The 26,495-nt window shown below is 45.9% G+C and overlaps 1 protein-coding gene across 2 annotated transcripts in view; it reads left to right on the forward strand.

The window, feature by feature from the left end:
- The window catches only part of tbc1d1 (TBC1 (tre-2/USP6, BUB2, cdc16) domain family, member 1), a 75,519-nt gene that overhangs the window by 30,808 nt on the left and 18,216 nt on the right, over window positions 1–26,495 (forward strand). For both annotated transcript variants that reach the window (XM_083634787.1, XM_083634786.1), the window contains exons 3-13: window positions 1,712–1,801; window positions 1,891–1,995; window positions 2,512–2,644; window positions 3,994–4,085; window positions 5,162–5,278; window positions 7,008–7,130; window positions 7,421–7,569; window positions 9,569–9,829; window positions 11,497–11,630; window positions 20,196–20,402; window positions 24,621–24,782. In XM_083634787.1, coding sequence (XP_083490913.1) covers window positions 1,712–1,801; window positions 1,891–1,995; window positions 2,512–2,644; window positions 3,994–4,085; window positions 5,162–5,278; window positions 7,008–7,130; window positions 7,421–7,569; window positions 9,569–9,829; window positions 11,497–11,630; window positions 20,196–20,402; window positions 24,621–24,782 — 1,573 coding nt within the window. The remainder of the gene's footprint in view (window positions 1–1,711; window positions 1,802–1,890; window positions 1,996–2,511; window positions 2,645–3,993; window positions 4,086–5,161; window positions 5,279–7,007; window positions 7,131–7,420; window positions 7,570–9,568; window positions 9,830–11,496; window positions 11,631–20,195; window positions 20,403–24,620; window positions 24,783–26,495) is intronic.

A 26,495-nucleotide genomic window follows, 5' to 3' on the forward strand; every position in this document is an offset into this window, starting at 1 on the left:
ATGTTACAAATCTGTGCACATGGTTAGTAATCCGTGGATTAGGAGTAAATTGTCAGAAAGCCCACGGATTTCCGTATCATATTTATTTGTTTCCTTATTTGTTTGTTTGTTTATTTTGTTGGCTCCCCACCCCAGAGGATCAGATTTTTTGTATTATTATTCTTTTGTTGTTGTTGCTTTAAGCCCTGGATTAGGACATTTCTTTTGGTGATTTTTTACATTTGATAAAGAACATCTTGGCCTGAAAACAATAAATGAAGCTGCCTCCGCGCTGCGTCGCTCCAGTGTAGGATTGATTGGTGTGTTCGGCCCCTAAGACACACAAATGTTAGCAGCAAGCTACTGTAATACACAAAGGTTGTCCAAGCTACTTTGTTCAGTAGAAGACGAGTGCTTCGCAGTGCAGTGATGTGCCAATTTGGATCCCCCGAATAACAAACTCCTCATCATACACTCTCACAGGGAGGGAGAGGAAAACAGGGAGACAATCATATAAACTCCCTCATGACTCAGCAAGTATTAATGCTGACTGCCGAGCAAAATGAGGTGGTCACTCACCAAGCACGACCCCCCTCAGTGACCTCTGCTTCACCTTGGTGACCTTCTGCCAATGCCAGTCTTCCTGTTACGCCTCCAGACAGGAAGTGGTCTGCATCGGCACAGGAAGCAGAGTGCCTGCTGGTGTCCCTCTCGGCAGATACCCACACATCATTGGCTAACCCCCCGCAGCACGTCGCTGCTACACCACAGGCAGCCATGAACTCATCCTCATGACATCATCACCCCTCGTTCCATAGGGCTCAACAGTCACGTGACATCTGTTGCCCCTGAAGAGAGTTTCCCATTCATTTTCTCCATAGACATTTAGAAAGATCCTTATATAACAAGTTTTAAGGCTGGAACCAAAGCCGACCCGTGACCTGCTGAATCATGAGCGACCATAAAACATTTCAGTTGGAGCAACAACAAAAAATAACGTTGGCGGGGGGGGGGGGGGGACAAATCTTAGATGTTTTCCCCCCGTCTTTATTTTTTGTTTTTGCTCCAAGTGAAATATTTTATGGTCACTCGTGATTCAGCAGGTCACAGGTTGGCTTTGGTTCCAGCCTTAAAACTCGTTCTCTAAGTTTTTTCTTAATGTCTAATGGAGTAAAATGAATGGGAAACTCACTTCAGGGGCAACAGACGTCACGTGACTGTTGAGCTCTATTCCTACTCTATTCTATTCTATATTCTAGAAAGGAAACGTCCCCCTAATGCAGGCTTGAGAACATGTGGAGGACATGAGGTCACTGCTTTATGATGAAGCAGTGAATCCCCCCTGAGCTTTGGGGGTAATGGTGACTCATGATGTCCTCATCATGCTGTGAATGAAGATCACCCCTAAAATATGTCAAGACTCCGTGAGAATAGAAGAAATGAAACGGAAGAAAGGAAGTCAAAAGACTCTCATTGTGCTTCTCCACAATATGATAGAAAGTATCACAGTTGTACAAATGGATGTATTAATTCCTAATTTTCATTGGCCCAATAGTGGCCGCTAAAATGCGAGTAGAGAATTGTGGTCTGTGACCAGTACTATGGTGTGTGAGGTTGATCCTCACCACAGGCCCCATGTTCTGTGCATAACACACATGCACACAAAGCACAGCCTCCAAGCCTGTTAGTGCACTGTACATACTGTAACTGTGTGGCTGTCTTTGTGTTGTAGGTGGGGAGGTCTCAGATCTTCCTGGTTAGTCCGGACACTAAGAAAGTTGCCATAGAGAAGAGCTTCAGAGAAATCTCCTTCTGCTCACAGGTACGACGCAATAGAGTTTCTACGCAAACAGCACCTGCGTATATGTTTTGGATGTTTGTCACTAAAACGTGCGACCATCTCCCCCGCAGGGTATTCGTCACGTGGATCACTTTGGCTTCATTTGCCGGGAGACGGTGGACGGCGGGAGCTGCCATTTTGTTTGCTACGTCTTCCAGTGTACAGACGAATCACTGGTGAGAGACAGAGGATGGAGAGAGAGAGAGATGTGGAGCATAGCAAGGGAAGAGTGTGACATACCGTGGATTTTAATTAATAATTTAAATTTGAGTAATTTTTCTTTACATACACACGACACCTTTTTACACACATTTCTTTACATCGTTACAGGTTTGTGAACTACACTGACCATAATTCATTGCAGCTAATAATAATGCATAATGCATTGCATTGCTTCCGTTCTGTCGAGTCATGGTGTATCTGTGCTGACCCAACCTAAATGGACAGACGGTTTGAAACGAAGCCTTGATAATCAGATGGAAGTGTGATAGTCGGCTCATGTTGCAATGCCATTAGCTTATACAAGATGGAGACTGCAGTGCCTGAAAGATTAGTTACTGGGCTCGCTAAATGAAACGTTAAATAAACCTACGTAACTCTCGACTGCTGTGAATAAACTGATAGAAGAATGAAGGGATGGATCCACTGGTAAATGAATGGAGTGATGATGCCTGTGTGCTGTGCTCTCGTAGGTGGATGAGATCATGCTGACTCTGAAGCAGGCGTTCTCTGTGGCCGCCCTGCAGCAGAGCGCAAAGACCCAGAGCCTGCAGTGTGACAGCTGCCCCATGCAGCAGCTCCACCGGCTCTGTGAGAAGATCGAAGGTAGGAAACTCTCCCTGGGCTCCTCGGGAAGCCTGGGAAGTTAATATCGTTTCCAGTTCCACCACATTCTGGGAAAGATGATGTTGATTCGTCATGATAGTCAATAATCACAGATTTTATACAGCCCATTGTCATTTCAGGCGATGCGATATTTGTTGATGTGGAGAGTAACCTTCATCTAGAGGAGGAAATGGCCCAAACAATAGCCATTGTGTTCAGCCATTATCAGGATACATCATATTGAACACTTAAAGGAACACTCTGCCCATTTTCAACCAGCTTTGTATCATTAGAACATCAGTAGTATATCAGAAAACTGTAAACTGTTTTGAAGTCTGTCATTTAATTTGACAGTTATTGAGTGTTAAAGTGTGGACCAGTGACATCACTGGTCCACACTAACTCAAATAAATAACTCATTAACTCAAATCAACTCTCAATAACTGTCAAACTAGATGAATGACTTCAAAACAGTTTACAGTTTGAGAGTTGATTTGAGTTAATGAGTTATTAATTTGAGTTAGTGTGGACCAGTGATGTGACTGGTCCACACTTTAACACTCAATAACTGTCAAATTAAATGACAGACATCAAAACCGTTTACCGTTTTCTGATATACTACTGATGTTCTAATGATACAAAGCTGGTTGAAAATGGGCGGAGTGTTCCTTTAATCCAGTCAATAGTAAATTTGTGAAAAGACTTAAAATATTTGTGAAAGACCAAGTACAATTGGAGAGAAAATTGGGGGAAATCAGAAAAATATATATTTGTGAAAGAGATATATACATTTGATATATATATAGATTTCAACGTTACCGTCAGTCAAACAGTCCACCACATCTTGAAGTGAGTCCAGGCAGCCTAAACCAGTTGACAAAACCGGTGCCAGGAGTGAAATATGGAACTTTCTTGTTTATATAGTTGTCAAACACGGGCTCCCAACTGACATATCAAGACCCTTGTACAAAAGTTGGTACAAAGCCACCCGAGTCAAGTGTGGTAACACAAGTAACTTGGCAAAGCATCTCAGTGACCGCTGCTCTGTGACATTTAATAGTGTCGTTTCTTTTGCTGTGGTGTTCTAGTTGGGTCGAACTTAAATGAGCAGCCTTTGAGCAACGTTGGGTAATCAGATCAACAACCTTATGGCTTACGGTTACCCTCGCTCACTGCAAGTCATTCACAACAAACAAACCAACAAATCCGAGGTGCCCATGTCCACATAGCATTATAAAACTGATAGATCGGTGGTCCTGATGGGCTGAGTCACGTTCAAAGCCGTGTTTTGTCCCCCACACACCTGTGACCACTATGTTCACATTTTAAATTGTGCGTATCATTTTCAGGTCTGCACCCATGCAAAACCAAGTTGGAGCTTCAGAGGCACCTGGCCACTCTGGACAACCAGGAGCAAGCTTCAGTCTTTGAGAACACTAAGGTACTATTACACTATTACACTAAGGTAATAATGTGTGTTTGTGTGTGTGAGATGGTGTGATGGATTCAGGCCAGGCTTTCAATTCCTTTGCTTCCCTGTTCGGTGAAGGCAGTTAGGCACAAACCAGTCAGTCAGCAATTCTAACAGACTTCATCATGTCCCAATCACCGTGCAATCACACGTTCTTCATGTGGGACTTGTTGTGATGCACTGATCCTTCTTTATACATGACATGAATATCTCTGCCTCTCGCTCTCTCTCTATCTCTCTCTCTGTCTCTATCTCTCTCTCTCCCTCTCTCTCTATCTCTCTCTCTCTCTCTCATACAGTATGTTTATGTCTCTTTCCCATGCACACACAAGCTATGTTGGTCAGCTACATGTGGATTTGCTTGACAATAATCTCACTCAACGTGTACATCTCTTCAACTGCTTTAAATGGACCCGTTCAGCCTTTGGACCCACTGATGTGATGCATATTCTGTCTTTGGGGTTGCCTTGGTATCAAATTCAAAAAGCTGTGAATCTCCTTACATTGAGTCTTTTGGCTTATTTCAGTGAATGATGCTAGCTCCTCCTTGGTATCCTTCATCTTACAGGTTATGGTTGCAATGCACAGTATTGGAGTCATGTGTACTGTAGAAGTGGTGTAGAGTGGGTACTGCCCATAAATAATCTGTTTAGTGTGATTAGACTGACATCTGCTGGTGATGGCGCTGAACTGCAATGCTACCGGAGTTTTAAACTTGTCTCTGTTGAATACAGGAATTATTTTGTGCCTTTTGTCGAGTTTAATCTAACACACCCAACCCTGTTTTTGGCTACTAACCTTGGAGCTAAGCCTTTTTCACCTACTGTCAATTGGAGGGACCTTAGAATGTTATGACAGACATTCATGCAGAATTATAACTGTCCAGTCCAACACCCTTCAGCTGTTCTGTATGTGCAAATATTCTACACGACACCCCATTGCCAGGGTTTAGCAAATGCATTTGTAAATGACTGTGTGTGTGTGTGTCTGTGTGTGTGTGTGTGTGTGTGTGTGTGTGTGTGTGTGTGTGTGTGTGTGTGTTCCAGAGGGCTCGTCCTAAGAGTGACCAGGAGGAGAATGAGTTGGTGATGGCCAGTCTGAGGAATCTGTATGAAGAGAGACAGAAGAGCCATCAGCACCCACAGCCTGGAGACAGCAAACAGGTAACTTATGCTCGTGCAAGTATGCGCGCACACACACACACACACAACACACACACACACACACACACACACACACACACACACACACACACACACACCAACTGTTCTCTCTCCTCTTCTATTGCTCGTTTTCTACTCAGCCTTGTGTCTTCTGTCCCAGGTCCTTATTTCATTTCGGTCCATGTCTCTGGTTTTGCCTTTTTCACAATAATTGACATCTTACATTTTTATGCCTCCGCCGGCGATAGCCGAGCCGGAGGCATTAGGGTTTCGGGTTGTCCGTCCGTCCATCCGATGTTCCTTAACGCGATATCTCAGGAACGCCTTTACAGAATTTTGTCAAATTTGGCTCAAACGTCCACTTGGATTCAAGGATGAACTGATTACATTTTGGTGGTCAAAGTTCAAGGTCACTGTGACCTCACGAACACTATTTTCTACCTCGTTAACGCGATATCTCAGGAACGCATTGACGGAAGTTCGTCACATTTGGCTCAAACGTCCACTTGGACACAAGATGAACCGATTACATTTTGGTGGTCAAAGGTCAAGGTCGCTGTGACCTCACAAATGCCATTTTCAAGCTCATTAACGCAATATCTCAGTAAAGCCTTGATGGAATTTCTTCACATTTGGCTCAAACGTCAAAGTCTGGACAGACACGGATGTCAACTGCTCACTTGTTTGGCGGAGGCATATATCCGCGGTGCGGTCATTCTAGTCTCTAATGTGTCAACAGTGTTTCATGTTGTTACCAAGCTACCAGCGATAGATATGAACTGTATTCTGCAATCTGCAATTTATTTATTTATTATTATTTATTTATCTATCTTTACCAACACATACATGCCTGTACATTATATACCAACAAAGCTTCTGCATGACGGTGATAAAATCATGTTCTATCCCTTCCACCTACATACGTACAGTACACACTAGGGACGGGCAAAGAATTTCGAATGTTCGAATAATCGTTTTTATTATCAAGATCGACTTTTATTATTGAAAGTCGAAAATCGTTTGTTGACAATCTTGTCTTAAAAAGTAAATTTTCCGTTGTTTGTACCGGCGCCTGTCTCTTTAAGAGCAGCGTAGCCTAGCCGCTGGCTGCGCAGTGCGCACTCACTCACGCAAGGAGCATTAGTGACAGTAGCACCCAGCAGCTTGATAGAAACGTAGTAGAAATTGTGTCTACATTACATCAACACTCAGCCATAAGGAAAAGGTTTCAAGGCTCGTTACTACATGAAGAAAAGCTGATATTCTGTCTACTGTCTACTGTTCCATGGGCTATCTCCGCTTCGTTCGGGAAGCTAAGCTAATGTGGCTAACGTAGTCTGGGTCTGTGAATGTCAATAGAGTGCCAATGTCACCCCCTCTTCCTCTCCATGGGATTTCATCTGCCATTCACCTGGGTAAAATGCTTATAAAAATTATTTGACTTGGTCAAACCAAGTGATTCAACTATACTTACATGTAGAATCAGGAGAGACCATATAACATTTGACTCACTTTCTTTTTTGCGCGGGGGGGGGGTGTTGTGAATTTCGACGAAAAGTTGACTTTGGCCCAGTGAATTTCAGATAGTGTTTTTGCTAAAAATGCCCATCCCTAGTACACACACACACACACACACACACACACACACACACACACACACACACACACACACACACACCTGTCTGGCCATACTTGTGAGCACCTTCACCTCTCTCTCCCTGCATGTTAGGTGTGTGAGGAGGCAGCTGCAGGGCCAGTGGAGGTGCAGCAGAGCAGCAGTCGGCAGCGCCTGGAGCAGTTCAAGAGCCGTGCCAAGCGCTCCCTCACCGAGTCCCTGGAGGGCATCTGGAAGGTACAGTAGGAGCCTCTCTGCCCGTCTGGGGCGATGGTCTGGGCTTGTATGCATTTATGCATAAGTTTGTGCTTGTGTATGCTGTGTGTGCTATTTGTTCATTATTTTATGTACAGTATGTGTATGATGTGGGAGATCATATTTGTTTTGTTTTGTTCTTCATGGATTGTTGATCTTGACATTCAGAGCTTTACAATGGTGGTACAATGTGGGTCGATGAATTTTTGTCCGAATTAGAGTCTCAGTCTATGGTCATGTGTATGTAACCTCAGCGTGTGTGTCTTCTGCAGGGCAGCAACAAGGCCAGGGGCCAGAGGGAGAACAGTGAAGGAGGAGACAGCTGCTCCTCCATCTCTCCTGTCAACAGCAGCCTGGACCAGCCCTCGCTAGATGACCCCCTGCCTGTCTCCTCCCCACTACGACCAACCAGCCCACTCAAGTACATACACTCACACACGCGTGCACACACACACTTGCCCATACTCTTACATAGACTCTCTTACATACAGTATGTTAGAAGGTCAAAGCCACGTACCCCTAGGGGTACGAGGAGGTACTACAGGGGTACTTGAGGGAAAGGGGGGGAATCGAAAAATCTCAGAATAAATCATGAAAACAAATGAAACGTTAAAACAAATCTGCTCAGGATCACTAATTGCAACTCTTTCACTCCACTCCATTTCTTTTCCATTCCATTTTGTAATGTTTTATTCTTCAAAAGGTGGGTTATCATTCATTCATTACGTCATCTGCTATAGTTTTCTCTTGTAGTTTTCTAGGCAAAATGTTGTAGTTGGGTAAAGGGGGTACTTGGATTCAGAAATCAGGGAAAGGCCGAAAGCTTTATAGACCCAGACTGGGCGGCCTGTGGTCCGATGCTTTACCCAGAGCCGAACGCTTTATAGACCCAGACTGGGCGGCCTGTGGTCCGATGCTTTACCCAGAGCCGAACGCTTTATAGACCCAGACTGGGCGGCCTGCGGTCCGATGCTTTACCCAGAGCCGAACGCTTTATAGACCCAGACTGGGCGGCCTGCGGTCTGATGCTTTACCCAGAGCCCAACGCTTTATAGACCCAGACTGGGCGGCCTGTGGTCCGATGCTTTACCCAGAGCCCAACGCTTTATAGACCCAGACTGGGCGGCCTGCGGTGCGATGCTTTACCCAGAGCCGAACGCTTTATAGACCCAGACTGGGCAGCCTGTGGTCCGATGCTTTACCCAGAGCCGAACGCTTTATAGACCCAGACTGGGCGGCCTGCGGTCCGATGCTTTACCCAGAGCCGAACGCTTTATAGACCCAGACTGGGCGGCCTGTGGTCTGATGCTTTACCCAGAGCCGAACGCTTTATAGACCCAGACTGGGCGGCCTGTGGTCTGATGCTTTACCCAGAGCCCAACGCTTTATAGACCCAGACTGGGCGGCCTGCGGTCTGATGCTTTACCCAGAGCCCAACGCTTTATAGACCCAGACTGGGCGGCCTGTGGTCTGATGCTTTACCCAGAGCCCAACGCTTTATAGACCCAGACTGGGCGGCCTGTGGTCTGATGCTTTACCCAGAGCCCAACGCTTTATAGACCCAGACTGGGCGGCCTGTGGTCTGATGCTTTACCCAGAGCCGAACGCTTTATAGACCCAGACTGGGCGGCCTGTGGTCTGATGCTTTACCCAGAGCCGAACGCTTTATAGACCCAGACTGGGCGGCCTGTGGTCTGATGCTTTACCCAGAGCCCGACGCTTTATAGACCCAGACTGGGCGGCCTGCGGTCTGATGCTTTACCCAGAGCCCAACGCTTTATAGACCCAGACTGGGCGGCCTGCGGTCTGATGCTTTACCCAGAGCCGAACGCTTTATAGACCCAGACTGGGCGGCCTGCGGTCTGATGCTTTACCCAGAGCCCAACGCTTTATAGACCCAGACTGGGCGGCCTGCGGTCTGATGCTTTACCCAGAGCCCAACGCTTTATAGACCCAGACTGGGCGGCCTGCGGTCTGATGCTTTACCCAGAGCCCAACGCTTTAAACAAGTTTAAACTGGTGATGCTCACAGCTAGCATGACATGTTTGGTACCAATGGATGCCTTAAGCCTTCTAGTTTCAGGATACCATCTGGCTTTAAAAATGAGCTGCTACAGGCTCTGAAAGACAGTCATGTTCTGCTACAGGCTCTGAAAGACAGTCATGTTCTGCTACAGGCTCTGAAAGACAGTCATGTTCTGCTACAGGCTCTGAAAGACAGTCATGTTCTGCTACAGGCTCTGAAAGACAGTCATGTTCTGCTACAGGCTCTGAAAGACAGTCATGTTGGCCGTTGCCACCGGCATCCTCAATGAGTAGAAAACTTTTTCATGCACACATCCACGACCCACTCAAAATGGCCCCGCGACCCACCAGTTGAGAACCACTGCTCTAGACCTTTGTCGTCATCCTCTCTGCAGATGCCACAACTCAACCGGAGACCTGAAGCGCCTGGACACCTCTCTGTCCCTCTCTCCCTCCTCCCTCTCTCCGTCCCGGGACGCTCAGCCGCCGGGCTTCCGCCGCCGGGCCAGCACCTTCAGCCACCCCCCCACCCCCTCCTCCTCCGAGGCCTCACCAGCACACGCGCTCACTCAAACCCCACAGGACCCCACCGCCGCCAGCAAGCCCAAGCTGGTCCGACACTACTCCGTCAGCACCGACACTCCACACCAGAGCAAGTAAGGAGTGTGTGTGTGTGTGTCTGTGTGTGTGTGGTGTGTGCAAGTTAAATGGTACAGGCAAATTCATTCTAAAAGAACTTGTTCAAATTACGGTAGGTGCTTTCGGACCAAACAGTCCTGGAGACTCCCTGAGAGGGACTGCCTGCTGGGGAGCTCCCCGGAGAACTACATACCTTCAAGGGTTGTTTTCTGTTTGCAGCGCCAATAGGAATGCTGAAGTGATGCAAGCTGACTGGCAGTTAGCATGCTACTGCTAGTAGCTTCACAGCAAAGCAAGTGAGAGTTCACGGGCGATTGATACTACTTTGGCAGCGATTGGCTAGCTAAAGTTAGCTTGCAAAAAAGAAGTTAACGTGATGATGATACTTACTACCTCGGGGCATTTCTAGAAGTTCGCACACCTTACCCATTATGTGACTTGAAGGCTCCTCTTGTGCTGGGAGAGTATGTACCCCGAAGGAGGAGCTAAAAAGTCCCTCCAAACCGCATTCTAAGAACTATGATCGTTCCCAGTTCCTGTGGTGCGAACACACAATAAAAAGTTCCTCCAACTGTTTTTTTTACAACCATGAAAAAGGTCCTCCGGTCCGAAAACACCTATTGGCAGATATTAAAAAGAGGATATGTACTTTATATGCACTCTGTTGGTTTCTAAACAGGACTCTCTGTACTTTCCGGGCTGTATCTCTTAGGTCACACACATATTAAAACACACGCGCACACACACACACACACACACACACACACACACACACACACACACACACATTAACGGACACACAATGGTTGACTTCCCGTCAGCAATGGTGTTTACTGTCCCAAGTCCAGGGAGGATCAACTTTAGTTCCTCCACTCTTTGACCTGCTTAAAACATTTTTCACCTCAAAATGATTTTTCTTTCATTTTCTCCACTCTGTTTCTCTTCGCCATCTTCCACTTTTCTCAGCATCGTTTTTCTCTTGTTCTTTTCTCTCTCCCCCTCTCCCTCCCTCCCCCCCGTGTATTACGCTGATTCTCAGACGTCTTCCGACCGACCCTTCCACTCTCCCTCCTGCTCCTCCCTGCCCTTCATCCCCCTCTCTTCTCCTCTCTCATCGCCCCTCGTCGCCCTCTGCCGGCGCCCGGCTCAGCAAGAGAAGGTGAGCTTCTCCCTTCAGCTCACTTTTCCTCTTGTCCATTTTCTCTTTCCTCTGCTCTATGTGCAATTTCAGATCTTCTCAACTTCTCTTCTGGCCTCATTTTCCATGTTATTACGTGAGTTCCTTTTCCCATCTGTTTTCCACCTCCTTTATTTCACCTCCTTCCCAGTGCTCTGGGGGGTCTTCGTGCTCGCCTCCACTCCTCCTCCTCTGTCCCTAATTTCCTCAAATTCCTGGCCCCTGTCCATGAGAACGAGAGCTCTGAACCCAAGAGCAGGTACACACTACACACACATCCACACACCAAATACTCACACACACACACACACACACACACACCAAATACTTACACACACACACACACGTTGGTGTGTCCAGTGTCGGGACAATCTGTGCTCCTGCTTTGGTTTTTGTAATTTGCCCCGATTTATGTCTGTATTTTTGGACATATGTAGTGTGTTTGAACTACTGTACGACCTATTGCATGTTTATCAGGGTATATGGCTTTTGCTGTGTGTGTTTCAGTGATGTGGCAGCCCTATCCAGCCCAGGTGTCATGTTTGTGGTGGGGGAAAGCCCTCTGCGCAGCCACCGCCACTCGTGGAGGCAGCAGATCTTCCTGCGGGTCGCTACACCTCAGAAGAGCACAGAAACGAGCGGTAAGAATAAACGCACGCGCAAATTAATTTGACACGGTTCAACAATAAGGGACGGCACAATGGCCCTGGGCTAGTAAGGCTTCTGAACTACAGAAAAGAGTGAATGATTTTGCAGTGTACCAGTAGAGCCATGTGAAACTGTTTGCGTGGGTTATAAATGATCATTCAATATGTTTTGTGCTTTTTGTTGATTTTGATTTTTTTTAAAGCACCAACACTCATCATAAACACACTGGATACCCATGACAACACAGCAACAGCTGTCCTGGAAAAACAGCTAGCTGACAACCTTTCATTACGTTGGGCTGATTTATTGGCACGATGCACGAATAGAGCTTTTTACCAACCCTGTCAATTTCCATTTTGTTGGTTTTTTGTTTTTCACTACATTTAGCAAAAAGCTTCTATTAGTCGTTACTAATTTACACTTGGGAGTTTTATAGACTTTTTTTTATTTTATTTTATTTTATTAATTCATGCCTGCAGTGGTACCAAAACTGCTGAAAAACTGCTGAATTTTACAGTCATGTAAAAACAATTGTAAACAAGACAATTACAGAAAATAAAGGTAGTAAGCAAGGCAAGGCAATCAGTCAGTGTAGCAAGCAACAGAGTATGAGGGCTCTATCCAGAGCAGCAAGAGGCAGGTCTAAAAATAAGAACACGCTCCAAAGTAAAAAAAAAAAAAAAAATCTTTTCTCTCTCTCTTTTTTTTTAGTTAGTTAGTTAACTGGTCAAAGTTTAAACTGTCTCATTGTACAGCCTAACTGCAGTGTGTAGAGTTGAGTTCCTCAGCCTGTTGGTTCTGGCCTTCATTTCAGCCAGCTTGTGCTGGTTTCTGAGTGTCCTGGCAGTGCAGGTGCCTCGTGTTGACTTTGAATTTATACATTTCAAATTCATTCATAATCCTTTTTTGGGGGGGGGGGGGTATATTTTTCTACTGTATAGTATTTATTGTCAATATACATCTCATAGTGATAAAAAAGTGTTTATTTATTTTTTACAAGTAGACCACTGTCTACTACTACTGTCTGCTCTGCACCCATGCATGTGTGCGTGCACCTGACATTTTGATTTTCATATAGAATAAGCAAAATCTAAAAATGATCATTAATTGTTTCTTGGTCCTGACGATGTTGTCAAATACAGGCAATATTGTAATTCCTCTAATCAATGATTGAAATAATTTCAGACTTCCAATCAAAGCTTTTTGTTTTGACTTATTGTGCTGGGAAATGTCCTTCTCACTCCTCCATTTATTGAGGTTAAATATATAGTCAGCTCAGCTACAACAGTTTAACAATATGCTGTGTGTGTGTGTGTGTGTGTGTGTGTGTGTGTGTGTGTGTGTGTGTGTGTGCGTGCGTGCGCGCGCGCGTGCGTATGTGTATGTAGAGTCAGAGAGAAACCACCGTTCGTGTTTCAGCTTGACTTACCAACCGCCTCCTGTCCATATCCTTTCCTCAATGTGATGCATCAAAACATAAACAAAGGCGAAAATGTGGTGACAAGTTAACAGTGGTGCGCCATAATGAAATTGACAGTTGTGGCTTTAATCAATCCGGGACGGACCAATTTATTAGTCTTTATTTAGTCAAATTAGATCTAACTTTTGGAATCCATCCTTCACCCTGCAAGCACACTGAGATGATCAAATCCATTTAAATATTTCACTTTTCATGTGATCCTCTTCAGTGGGATCGACATGTCACCAGCTTCTGCTGCATGTTCTTCAACCCACCACCTTTCACAAAACCATCTGTTTTTATTTTTGTTCCCATCTCCCTTTCTTTTTTTTACAATTGCCATCTGCTGCACTCCTTCAGTGTGTGTGTGTGTGTGTGTGTGTGTGTGTGTGTGTGTGTGTGTGTGTGTATGTGTGTGTGTGTGTGTGTGACGTGTGTGTGTGTGTGTGAGAGAGAGAGAGATTTGGCAGGTGAGATGTTTGGATTGGGGAGGACTTCATGCTCCACTCGTAAACTCAAACACACCTTGCTTGTAAACTCAAGAAGATGTGTAAATGCATGTAAACACATGTTTGCTTACACACACACACACACTTCATATATCCTATCAAAATGAGAAAGCATGAGCAAGTCACCTCACATTTCCTTTATCACCTGTCCTGACCTGGGGCATTGTAAAAGTCTCTGAGTGTGGTCACAGTTAACAGGCATCGGCACAGTGGTGGTGTAGTGACAAAGCCGGCCCACTGGGTGTCAGTCTTCCATTTCATGTGATGGTACAGTATATAAACAGAAAACAAAACCAAAAGGTGACTGCACACTCTTGATTTCTAAATGTCTTGTGTAAGTACAGTTGAGGACGCAAGATGACGAGATCAAGATGTCATTGCTGTTTCTCTCCTTATTGGACTTGAAGTAGCTGTTATCAGCTGCCTCCTGTCAGTTGCTTTATTCCTGCTATCTCTTTCTCCCAGACTCACTGACACTGATATTTATGTCTTGTAGAGCGTTTTGCGTTTAAGGTTTAAGGTGCACAGACTTTTATGAGACAAGCCAAGTGCCACGCACCAATATTGACTCCTCTGGAGACATTCCATTTTGAAATCACAGTCTAGACATCCCGCTGAAAACACACACTAACATGATAACTGCTGACCCAAGTCAATATTTTTCTACTGTGTTCCAGAGCATCTTGTCAAAAATAAATTTTGTATTGGCACTTAAACTCCACTATTCTAAACTCAAGACTAAAAGAGCTCATTTATCCCCACTGTTATTATTATCAGATTGCTTGATTTGCACGTGAAATATTGAGCAAACTTCAGCGCTCTGTCGACTTATTGTAACTGTCTTGTCAATTGATTTTTGTCCGATTAACATACATTACAGTATTATGGTGGTTTGTTCGTTGTGGGTTGTTGTTGGGTTTTTGTCATGTTTGCGTGTTTATTTTATTGTTAAGCCTGCATGCAAACCAAATGTTCTATTTGGGACTATAAGGATTGACATGAACTGGGTTGTGTTTTAGGAAAAGGGCCTGAATGCCAGTGCTTACTAGAGATCATAATAAAGAGAAAAATAGTAGCTCAGTGTAGACAGAGATTGACTGCTGCTGAACTGTTGACGAGGTGTGAGGAATAAAAATGAAATCTAGAGTCAACAGTCTTATCTCAATACGTGTCTCCTGTGACCTGCAATCTTGTGTGTTTGTGCACCGTGGTAGGAGGGAATCATGCTTGTGCTTGCATGTCTTCAGAATCAGATGCTCCGTTTTTGATAATTACATGGGCTGTGTGTGTGTGTGTGTGTGTGTGTGTGTGTGTGTGTGTGTGTGTGTGTGTGTGTGTGTGTGTGCGCGTGGGCGTGGGTATAGACGCGCCGTCTAGAACTAAAACAAACCTCTTCCAGGGAAATGTATAGTACACACAAATATGTTACACTACACAGGTACTGCAGCACCTTGAGCCTAGGCAAGGTTATGCCAGGACAGGACGGCATGTCTTCATAGTAGAGGTCGACCGATATGGGTTTTTCAATGGCCGATGTCGATATTTAGAGAGCAGGGTGGCCGATGGCCGATATATAATCCAGATTCTTTTATTTTTTTATTTTATTTTTTGCATTCGATAAAATACAATGATTTAAATGTAATAATGAATGAGTATTTGGGTAAAAAAAATAATAATGCCATTTGAGAATGTAATATAATACATCTAATATAAGATGGTTATCTTAGCCAGTAACACGCTTTAGATTTTAACTCTCAATATTATCACAAAAGAGTGGGGGGCCTGAAATTCGGCGTGGGATTGCGGGAATCGCGCATATTTTCGGGAATTCCGCATATTTTGAATTTAATCCCGCATCTGTTTGCGGGGGCTGATGTCTACGCATGTAGTAATCGTGAACATCGAGTATAAATTGTCACGCCACTTGTTTTTACACTGCCGTAATAATCGGCCTTGTGAGCGCAGGTACATTAATCGATTAATCAGTCTACCTCTACTTCATAGTCACAGTCATATTCTATATTAGACCTGATCTTCTCGCTGTTTATATCTTCCTCCGTGCAGTAGCTGTCGTCTTGTCAGCCATGCAGGCTGGGAGCATACAGCTCATCTTAGCATCATTAGATGAAACCACCATCTTGAAAAAAAATCTTGTCACAAACGTCCTTCAAATCAAAAATGGTAAGGATTTTAAAAGACTTAATCCAGACCTGTGCGACCGGCCCGTCAGACCTTGTGTCTCCTTGGGCTGAAAGAGCGGGGGAAGCTATTTAGATTAAGTCGATAATTGACACCACAGCCTGAGTTAGTGGCAAGGAACAGCCCGTCTCTTAACTGCACCTATTTTCTGTTAACGAGCATTCGTCGGCCCGGCCTGTCATCATCCATCAGGCATCTCATGTGCAGGTCTTTGCCAAAAGCTTGAGATGTGAGAGGCAACACCCTGAGCAGCAATGTGCCACATCAAAAGGCCAACGTGCTAGCTACTCCTCCATCGACAATGTACGGGAGATACGTAACCTTAATGGACCCTGTAACAGAAGCCCAGTGATTCTACTGTATGAACATATGGGCTACACATTCTGCCGTCGACGCTTTAGAATTACCATGCAATCAGGTTCATATAGATGTAGGAACTAGGGCTCACAAAGGTCAAGTGAACTGTCCAAGGTCATTGGAATCACATGTGTGTGTGTGGATTCTGCCTGAGGGTGGATTTGGAGGAATGTGACAACTGATGTGTTTCTCCCCACCTTAACACCTGTAAGTGCCATTTAGCAGGGATTAGCTGGGTTTAAGCCTGCCGTATGGCTTTGAGATGCCTTTACCAAGGAAAAGGGTAAAGCTCTTGTCACTAATAAAAAAAAATCTGCAGCTGAAGTTTATTTTGACAGTCGACTGTCATGAAGGTGGGCAATCTACAGTGCTTTTTGCAGGTCTCTGTGATGGGCTTTGTATTGAGCTGATGGCGGCGCTGCGTTGGGTCTGCTTCCTGGGTGTGTTATTTGCGTGTGTGTGTGTGTGCTTGCATACATGAGGTCATGGGTGTGTTGAGTGTGTGTGTGTGTGTGTGTGTGTGCACGCAAGTTGTTTTCTGTCAAGGTCATGTTGACAGTCCCCACACAGACAGCGCCACAGGAAAGCGCCAGCCTTGTTGACCCAGTTTGTATGCAGAGTGTTTTGTGTGTGTGTGTGTGTGTGTGTGTGTGTGTGTGTGTGTGTGTGTGTGTGTGTGTGTGTGTGTGTGTGTGTGTGTGTGTGTGTGTGTGTGTGTGTGTGTGCCTGTGTATGTGTAAGCCTGAGTGTGCACTGGGCGTTGGTTCTGGCCAAGTAGGAGTGTTTGCTCAGGGAGTGGATGGTGCCACTTTGTGCAAGGTTGTGCGTGTGTGTGTCCGTGCGTGCGTGTGTGTGTGGGCACGTGTGTGTGTGTGTGGGCACGCGTGCGTGTTTCACACCTCAAATATCACTCTTGGTGTTGGCTGTTTAAGCAGTGTAGCAGTCTGTGTTTGTCTAACAAATACATATCTTTCCACAGTAAGATGAGCGTGTGTGTCTGTGTTTATCTTATACCTTAAGAGCCATGTGTTTGTATAGTGACTGTGCTGGTTTCAACATGCCTTGAAAAGTCTCTCTGACAGACACAAAGGCATACATACATTTTAACTTCAGCTGGCACAAAGAACACTATTGTCATTTGTGTGCGTGTGTGTGTGTGTGTGTGCATGCGTACGTATGCATGTATGTATCTGTTACAGGATCCAAAGGGTAAGTCATCTTGCATATTTCTGTCTAATTTTCCTAAGACTCCTTGGCAAGATAAGTATCAAATTGACATACCTACAAGCTAAGGTATGTGTGCGAATGCGCCCCCGTGTGTGTGTGCGCGGGTGCGCGCCCATGTGTGTGTGTGTGTGCGCGCGGGTGTGTGTGTGCGTGTGTATGATCAACCTGAATCTTGACGTTCCTGAGAGAAGAGAGTGCTATCTGGACAGTTGTGTTATGTCCCTCCTCTAAACAAAACGGTATTTTGAGGTTTGGGATCCACCCTGTAGTTTGGGGTGGAGTCACACAAACACACTTATACTCTGTGTGTGTGTGTGTGTGTGTGTGTGTGTGTGTGTGTGTGTGTGTGTGTGTGTGTGTGTGTGTGTGTGCGTGCGTGCGTGTTGCACCCGACTTTGTCAAATGTATCTATGTTTAGCATTTTTATTTTTATTTTGCATATGTGCCCAGGCAGGAGATTGACAGAGAAAGAAGGTCATGCGGTCCTGTGTAAACATTTTGCTGTCCGGTCCGTTGTCGTTACACTGTACAGTGGCTTCAGAAAGTGTTCAGATCCCTTTCATTTCCCCTAAATCTGTTATATCAACTTCATTTCAAAGAGGTTGGATTTTTTCGTACTCATAATACTCCATAATGCCAAAGAAAAAACATGTTTTTACACATTTTTAGGGGAACAAATATCCATTGATTTGAGCATCAGCACCCAGCAACAATGGAGGCATAGAGGTTTTGGCTAGTTTGGCAAAAAGTACTGTAGCTGGTGTTTGACAGACTATGAGACACCTGGCAGTGATGAACGATTATTTTATTTTTTTATTTTTTTCATATATATAGTTTATTTGATGGGGACAATGCAAATTAACATAGTGCCACTTCAACTGGTTACAAACAAATTGATCCGACTGATGATGTGGATACAAAGATTATAACTCCCGTCTCTAGTTATGCTTTCATTAAGCAGAACAAAAGAAGACCGTGCATACAGTAGTGTCTGTGGACCAATCAGACTCAGAGCATTCATTAAGACCAGTGTGTAGGTGTTTACACCAGGAAGTACAGTATTATACCGTCTAGTGTGTAGGTGTTTACACCAGGAAGTACAGTATTATACTGTCTACTGTGTAGGTGTTTTTTACACCAGGAAGTACAGTATTATACTGTCTACCGTGTAGGTGTTTTTTACACCAGGAAGTACAGTATTATACTGTAGTGTGTAGGTGTTTATACCAGGAAGTACAGCAGTGATACTCAACTTGCGGCCTGGGGGCCAGATGCGGCCCGCGATAGGGTGCAGAGTGTGACCATTTTCTAAATCACAATTGAAAACCAATTTGAAATAAAGTTTGACTGAGCTGCAGGCACTTACAGTATATGTACTTGACTAACTTATCCTAACTAACTATACTGTGTGCACAGAATTGTGAGACTAAACTCCGGCTGACACCCGAAAAACCTACAATCTGGTCACTGGTCAGTTTCCAAACCTCCTACCGCTCCCTCCGCCCCTCCACTAGTGCAGGACGTCTCGCCCCTCCCTCCCTGCGCGGCCCTACAGGTGGCGCACGAACGAGACTTTTTTCAGTTCTCGCCCCGACATGGTGGAATGAGCTCCCCCCTGCAGCTAGAATGGCCACATCTCTGCCCATATTTAAAAGAAAACTAAAAACTCATCTATTCACCATCCATTTTCCTATCTCTCCCTCTGCTGTTCATACACTGTAATAATCTGCACTCTTGATCATTTTTATCTATGCATATTTTTATCATGATCACATATTGTCTGTTTTAATCTATTTCCATTATTCTGCTATGTTTAATTGTGTGATGTATTTTAATCTGTTGTACGTCGCTTTGGATAAAAGCGTCTGCTAAATGACAATAAAGTAAAAAGTAAAAATCTGCTACAGAAAAAATAATATTTGTTTATTAACTGGCCCCTGGCCTTCTGTCATTTTGCAAAAGTGGCCCCTGGGCAAAGCAAGTTGAGTATCCCTGAAGTACAGTGTTATACTGTCTAGTGTGTAGGTGTTTACACCAGGAAGTACAGTATTATACGTCTAGTGTGTAGGTGTTTACACCAGGAAGTACAGTATTATACTGTCTAGTGTGTAGGTGTTTACACCAGGAAGTACAGTATTATACTGTCTAGTGTGTAGGTGTTTTTTACACCAGGAAGTACAGTATTATACTGTCTAGTGTGTAGGTGTTTACACCAGGAAGTACAGTATTATACTGTCTAGTGTGTAGGTGTTTTTTACACCAGGAAGTACAGTATTATACTGTCTAGTGTGTAGGTGTTTTTTACACCAGGAAGTACAGTATTATATTGTCTACTGTGTAGGTGTTTTTTACACCAGGAAGTACAGTATTATACTGTCTAGTGTGTAGGTGTTTACACCAGGAAGTACAGTATTATACTGTCTAGTGTGTAGGTGTTTACACCAGGAAGTACAGTATTATACTGTCTAGTGTGTAGGTGTTTACACCAGGAAGTACAGCGTTATACTGTCTTCTAAATCTGTTTGATTCTATTTGAAGCCAGAGGACAAGGCTGGATCTACCATATGGGCAACCTGGGCATGAAGGGGCCCTCCCTTTTCTTCTTCTTCTTTTTCTTTCTTTCTTTTTTTGTCGGGTTCCACAGAACTATGACACAAAGCTATGACCAATCAGAATGAAATAAAAATGGTTTCCGAGAAGATTCAATCTCACGATCTTTATTGGATGGCTGTGGGCCATTCATTTTTCCAAAGAAATTAACATGTCATCTAATCTAATGCAATGCTGTGTGCTGTGATGTGTTTCAGAGCGAGGGGACTCGTGCTTGGAGGCGGGTGCTGTGTGCTGTGGGCCGGGCGGAGCTGCAGGGGGTGCTGTGGGGGACTTGGGCCTGCGGACGCTGCCTGAGGAGAGGAGCAGGAAGAGCCCGGAGGAGCTGAGGGAGCTGTGGAGGAAGGCCATACTGCAGCAGATCCTGCTGCTGAGGATGGAGAGGGAGAACCAGAAACTGCAGGGTAAGGTGGGGGGGCGGGGGGGGGGGGGGGCACTGTAGTACAAACCCACATTCTACACACACATCAATGCATTTTTGTCTTTTTTTGTTTTTTGTTTTTGTTTTCAAGTTTTTTTTTATCTGATTTCCCCCCCTTTTCCCAACAATTGTACTTGACCAGTTCCCCCTACTGTCCCAGTCGTGGCTCCACCCCCACTGCTGATCTGGGGAGAGCCGTAGTCTAGCACATGCTTCCTCCGATACATGTGAGATGTGAGCGAGCCGAGGAGTTTCACCAGCAGGACATAGCGTGTGGGAGGATCACCTTATTCCCCCCAGTTCCCCCCCTTCCCCCCCCGCCCCCGCCCCCCGAACAGGCGCCCCCACCGGCCAGAGGAGGCACTAGTGCAGCGACCAGCACACATACCGTTAAACCAAATCACGTGATCATGGGCTGATGACGAATGAGTTACCCTCTAGCTGCCTCCCTAGCATCAACTACGGCCTTCTATCCTGGAACAGCTGTTTTCAATCCCCCCTAGACAGGAAGTAGAGTAGAGGAAGCTATCAAGAGGTACTGCTGCAAGTATCCTAATAGCCACAGCGCCCCCTCTGCCATAGAGGATGAGAAGGGAATTACCCACCAATAATATTACACAAATAATAAGGAAGAGGAGTTCACCACAGTGCCTGTACTGTATATATGGACAGGCGTCCAACCCGGAGGTAACATGGGGGCTCGAACCTGCAACTCTCGTGTTGGTGGGCAGGGAATCTACCGCTGCACTACCCGGATGCCCAACATTAATGCCTTCTTTAAACTGTACTGTATACATTCTGCATACGTGTCAGAAGAGGGCTGTCAGAATTCTTTTACCTCAAATTTATGAGTGTTTTCTGCAGCTTGCATGGGGAATCACAGTATAGTAGTCAGCAGCTTGTTGTTGTAGTTGTCTGTAGGGCTGCAATTATTATCAATAAAAACTGTCGATTATTTTATCGTTAATAAGAGAAAAAATATTTGGCCGCGGCGATGAATGGACTAATGGTTGCAGCAGCGCTGGTTGTGTGCATCTCAAAGAGAACAGCAGCCAACATTGTTTCATTAATGACAGCACTGAAATGCTCCTAAATGTTAGCGTTCCTCATCTGTCCCCACAGGGCAGAGCGAAAGTGTTTTCAAGAGGCACAACGCTGTCACACATGACAAGCCTTTGATGCATCTTTGGCCACCTGCCCCGTTTTGCACACACACACACACACACACACACACACACACGCACACGTAGGTTAGGTTGGGTCATGGAGTGCACACCTTCACACCTGTGTTTTTTTTTTCTTCTTTGTTTTGTGTGGGTGTTTCACCTTTTGTTTGAATATTTATGCCAACCACAAATGATGGGTTGTATAAGAAAAATGTTGGTAATTATCGTTTGTGTGTGTGTGTGTGTGTGTGTGTGTGTGTGTTTGTACCGGTATGTTTGTTATGGGCCTTCATCCGTAGCGTGCACACACAAAAATCCATCCTTAGGGTGTGCCAAGGCTGTTCCACCTTTCTCCTGACCCAGTTGGCATCTATATCTCCACACACACCTTACCTAACGACGCACCACACCTCCACCTGCACTGCATAACACACACACACACACACACACACACACACACACACACACACACACACACACACACACACACACAGCACATCATCCATCTCTGTGTGCCTCTCAAAACACACAACACACACATGCACCCGCGCAGAAAGGACAGCAGGGTGTGGATGGAGAGAATGTGGGTCAATACTGATGTAAGAAATGCATGTCTGGGCAGCAACCTCACTCTATTCTCTGTGCACAGGGACACGCGCTCGCCATACACATTATACACGCACGCGCGCACATACACACACACACGCATGCATACACACACACACACACACACATGCATACATACATACACACACACACACAGGCATACACACACACACTGACACAGACACATGCAGACATCCCCAGCGTGTTGTGGCTTCCATTGGGCGTCTATAGTTTGATTGTGTTGTATTCCTCCCACAGGGTGCGGTCCACCTTTTTTTCCGTTATTTGTCTGGGTGGAGCGCAACTCCCTATCCTCTATCCTATCTGTTTATCTCTGTCCCTGCTGCCTGCTTTATGGGTCAACTGTGTGTGTGTGTCTGTGTCCATCAATGTATGTGTGTGTGTGTGTGTCTTTGTCAACTCCAGGGTGGAGTATCCTATCCTGCTGTGTTATCAGGGGCGGAGTGCTGCGGAGGCAGAGAGGGAGAGAGAGGGAGGGAGGGAGGCGAGCGGGAGGCAGTGGAGTGATTGAGTGGTCGCTGGGGTGTAGCCAGTGAGTGAGCCCCTCCCCTCCCCGGGACGCTCCCTGTGCCAGACAACTGATAAGACAGAGGGCCTCTCTAACAGGATCTATTCTTACCCTGGTGTCACTCACACACACGTCACTCTTTATCTTTCTATCACCATCTCAACAATCAAACAGCCACCAGTATGTTTATGCCTCCGCTGGGCGATAGCCGGGCCGGAGGCATTATGGGATTTTTCGTTGTACGTCCGTCCGATGTTCGTTAACGCCATATCCGAGGAAAGCCTTGACGGGAATCTCTTCAAATTCGCCTCAAACATCCACTTGGACTCATGGCTGAACTGATTAGATTTGGGCGGTCAACGTTCAAGGTCACTGTGACCTCACGAACGCCATTTTCAAGCGCGTTAACGCGATATCTCAGGAACGCCTTGACGGAATTTCGTCACATTTGCCTCCAACGTCCACTTCCAGGGGGTACGGTGGTGCAGTCGGTAGCGCTGTCGCCTCACAGTCAGAAGGTCCTGAGTTCGATTCTCGCCTGGGACGCTGTGGGCGCTGTGGTTGTGTTCCCCCCCCATATCTTCAGTGCCCACTGCCCAGGTGGGTTATCTCGTCGAAAGGGCCTTTCTCTCTGTGTGGAGTTTGCATGTTCTCCCCGTGCATTCCCCCAGGGGGTTCCTCCGTATATAACCCCCCCCCACTAAAAACATGCAGAAGATCAGATCGTCATCGTCATCCGACCAGTGACGACAACATCCGAAGTTGGTCCCCGGGCGCTGTACGAGAAAGCGCCCACTGCTTCTGGCCTGCCCCCCGGAGGAAAGGACATGCCTGGATGGGTTAAATCCAGAGGACACTTTTCACCGGCCACCGTCAACGCATGAGTGTGTTGTGGCCGCATGCATGTATTGCGGTGTTCGTGTGACAATAAAAGACGGGCTTGTCCGTTACGAGAGAGTTTTTTTTTCCAAGGATGAACTGATTACATTTTGGCCGTCAAGGTCACCGGGGACCTCACCTCAACGCCATTTTCAATTTCGTTAGCGCGATATCTCACTTAACGCCTTGACTGAATTCTTTCATTATTTGGCTCAGACGTCAAAGTCCGGACAGACATGGATGTCGACTAGCTCAATAGTTGGCGGAGGCATATATATCCGCGGTGCGGTCGTTCTAGTTAATCGCGCTTTTCCTCCTCAAAGCTGCGGCGCCGTTAACATCGTCCCCAGCTCACAATCCCTCTCCCTCCCAGAGGCAATACTGCCGCCACATTTTCCCCCACGGCCTTCTGCTGATTTCGCTGTGTGCCTCATTTCCGCTCCATTTCTTGTGAGGCATCGGCTTAACCGCCGCTCCTGTCCCGTAGTGATGATGTCATTCGCCCCGGCCCTGCCAAGTTCCAGAGCCGCTCACTGGGTGGACACCACACATGAGCGGAAAGGGTGGAGAGGTCCACAAGGGAGAGAGGGAAGAGGGGGGGGGGTGGAGAGAGAGGACAAGAAACTTTTGAAACGAGGGGAGGAAGGAGGAGTGTGTGGATGGGACAGACGAACGGGGCTGGGAGTGGATGAGAGAGGAGGCTGGTTGTGTGTCCTGGAGGTAGAAGGAGGAAGAGAGAAGCTGTGGCTTTAGAGACTGGCGAGCAGAGCAGGAAGGGAGTTGTCAGAAGAGACGAGGGGTGCTGGGTGTTCCCTCACCTTCTCCTCCTTTGATCACTGGTGTCAACACGTTGCAACAGACTTCTCACTTTGTGTCTATATTTTTAGTTCGTAGGGTGTGTGCTCCTCGTTTGTAACTGTAAGTCATGTTTTTTCCTCTATCTCTGTTGGTGTGCGTGTGCGTGTGCGTGTGTGTGTGTGTGTGTGTGTGTGTGTGTGTGTGTGTGTGTGTGTGTGTGTAGACTCAGAGAGCGATCTGCAGAACAAGCGCCTGAAGCTGGACTATGAGGAAATCACTCCGTGTCTGAAGGAAGTCACTCTGGTCTGGGAGAAGATGCTTGGAACTCCTGGAAGGGCAAAGGTCAAGTTTGACACAGAGACCATACATGCTGCTGTTGCACAAGGTACTCCCTTGCTGGATATATCAGTCCCTCTTGGAGTTTGTCATTATGCAATCAACTTATTTCTCTCTCTCTCTCTCTCTCTCTCTGTCTTGAGCCCCTTCTAAACATGCAGTGGAATCCTGGAATCGGCCTGCATGTAGTTAGATAGCCTACTACTAGGCTACTTACTGCATTAGGCTATTGTGTGATAGTGCCCGCTAACGTTCACGTAGCGTAGCCTATTAATTAATCGTTTTGCGCAATCGCTTATGTCAATTAATTAAACAAGCGAGTGCTGCAAACGAACAGCTTTAGCAAATCTGTAACCAAACTCCGTTCAAAAACATGCCATTTTAACGGAGGAAGACAGCGGGATTTCAGGCGACTCACATCCAGAATTGACATTTTATTCACTTACTACAGTAACATCTCCGTGGATCATATATATGCCGAATTGAAGAGTGGCGTCTGGTAATACATTTTACGTAGGCCTACCTCTGTATAATCAACAACCGTTCAATTAATATGTGATGTTTTTCACAGCGAGACAACGATCACGTACTACGCGGAAAAGAGTGCCAAACGGGGCTAGTGTTGCATCAGCCTATATCGAGACATAATAGTCTCACTTTTTTGGGGAGAAATAAATTGAAAACTATAGTCAGATATGACTTGAATGCCACTTGTAAAATCATCCACAGGTTAACGTTAGTGCGACGGTGCGACCACTATTTTGACTGGTGGCTTTTGGGCGGTGTAACAAAGGCAAGCGCTCACCTTTTTCGGCACATTGCCACCCCACGTTATCGCCTGAATGCGTCGGAATGCATCGGGAACTTCACAGTGAGAGACATGTGTGCGTTATGGAGTAGGCTAGTGGAGAAAAGTGTTTGACAGAGATCTCATGTTGGGGATGCAGTGTATGGAGACCTGTGCGCATCCGCCCCCGCACTTCCCCCCGCCCACTCTACTTGGCAGAAAAAACGGACCATTTCCAGCTGTTTCTAAACAAAGACCCCTCTCATGTCTAGAAAGGTCAAACTGAAAAATATCCTGCTCTGGCTAGCCGGACATGGTCCAGACTTCATGTTTAGAAGTGGCTCATGTCTCTCTAAATCAGCAGTTATTAACCGCACTCCAGCTCACTGAAACACCATTGATTCCCTTGAAACTCCTTTTTTGTTCTTCTTTTTTTTAATATCCAGTGTGTCTGTCCCTGTAATCTCAGTGAAATTCCAATCAGGCACTTTGCCCCCCGGTGTCTATCTGTCATTCTCACGTTCTCTGAGCTCAGGCCCTTCTGATCTGTCCGTTCTGCACAGCAGACAAGAAGGTTATCTTTTCTGCTCTCTGCCTCTGTGCAGAACGCATCAACAGAGGCATTCTAAAGTCCACAACACACACACACACACACACACACACACACACACACACAGACACACACACACACACACACACACACACACACACACACACACAGACAGACAGACAGACAGACACACACACACACACACACAAACACACACACACACACACACACAAACACACACAGACACAGACACACACACACACAAACACACACACTAGGCCCCCAGCCAGTGAACAGCAGTGTTATCACGCATGTCGATGACAGCGAGAGACGAGTCTGACCACCCCCATCTGAGGATGGGATAGGAGGACAGGCAGGCATAAGGCGGGGCCAGAGATAGCCCCTTTGGTCCAATCAGCTCTGGA

This window comes from Poromitra crassiceps, assembly GCF_964638095.1.
Source record: "Poromitra crassiceps genome assembly, chromosome: 4".
NCBI lineage: Eukaryota > Metazoa > Chordata > Actinopteri > Beryciformes > Melamphaidae > Poromitra > Poromitra crassiceps.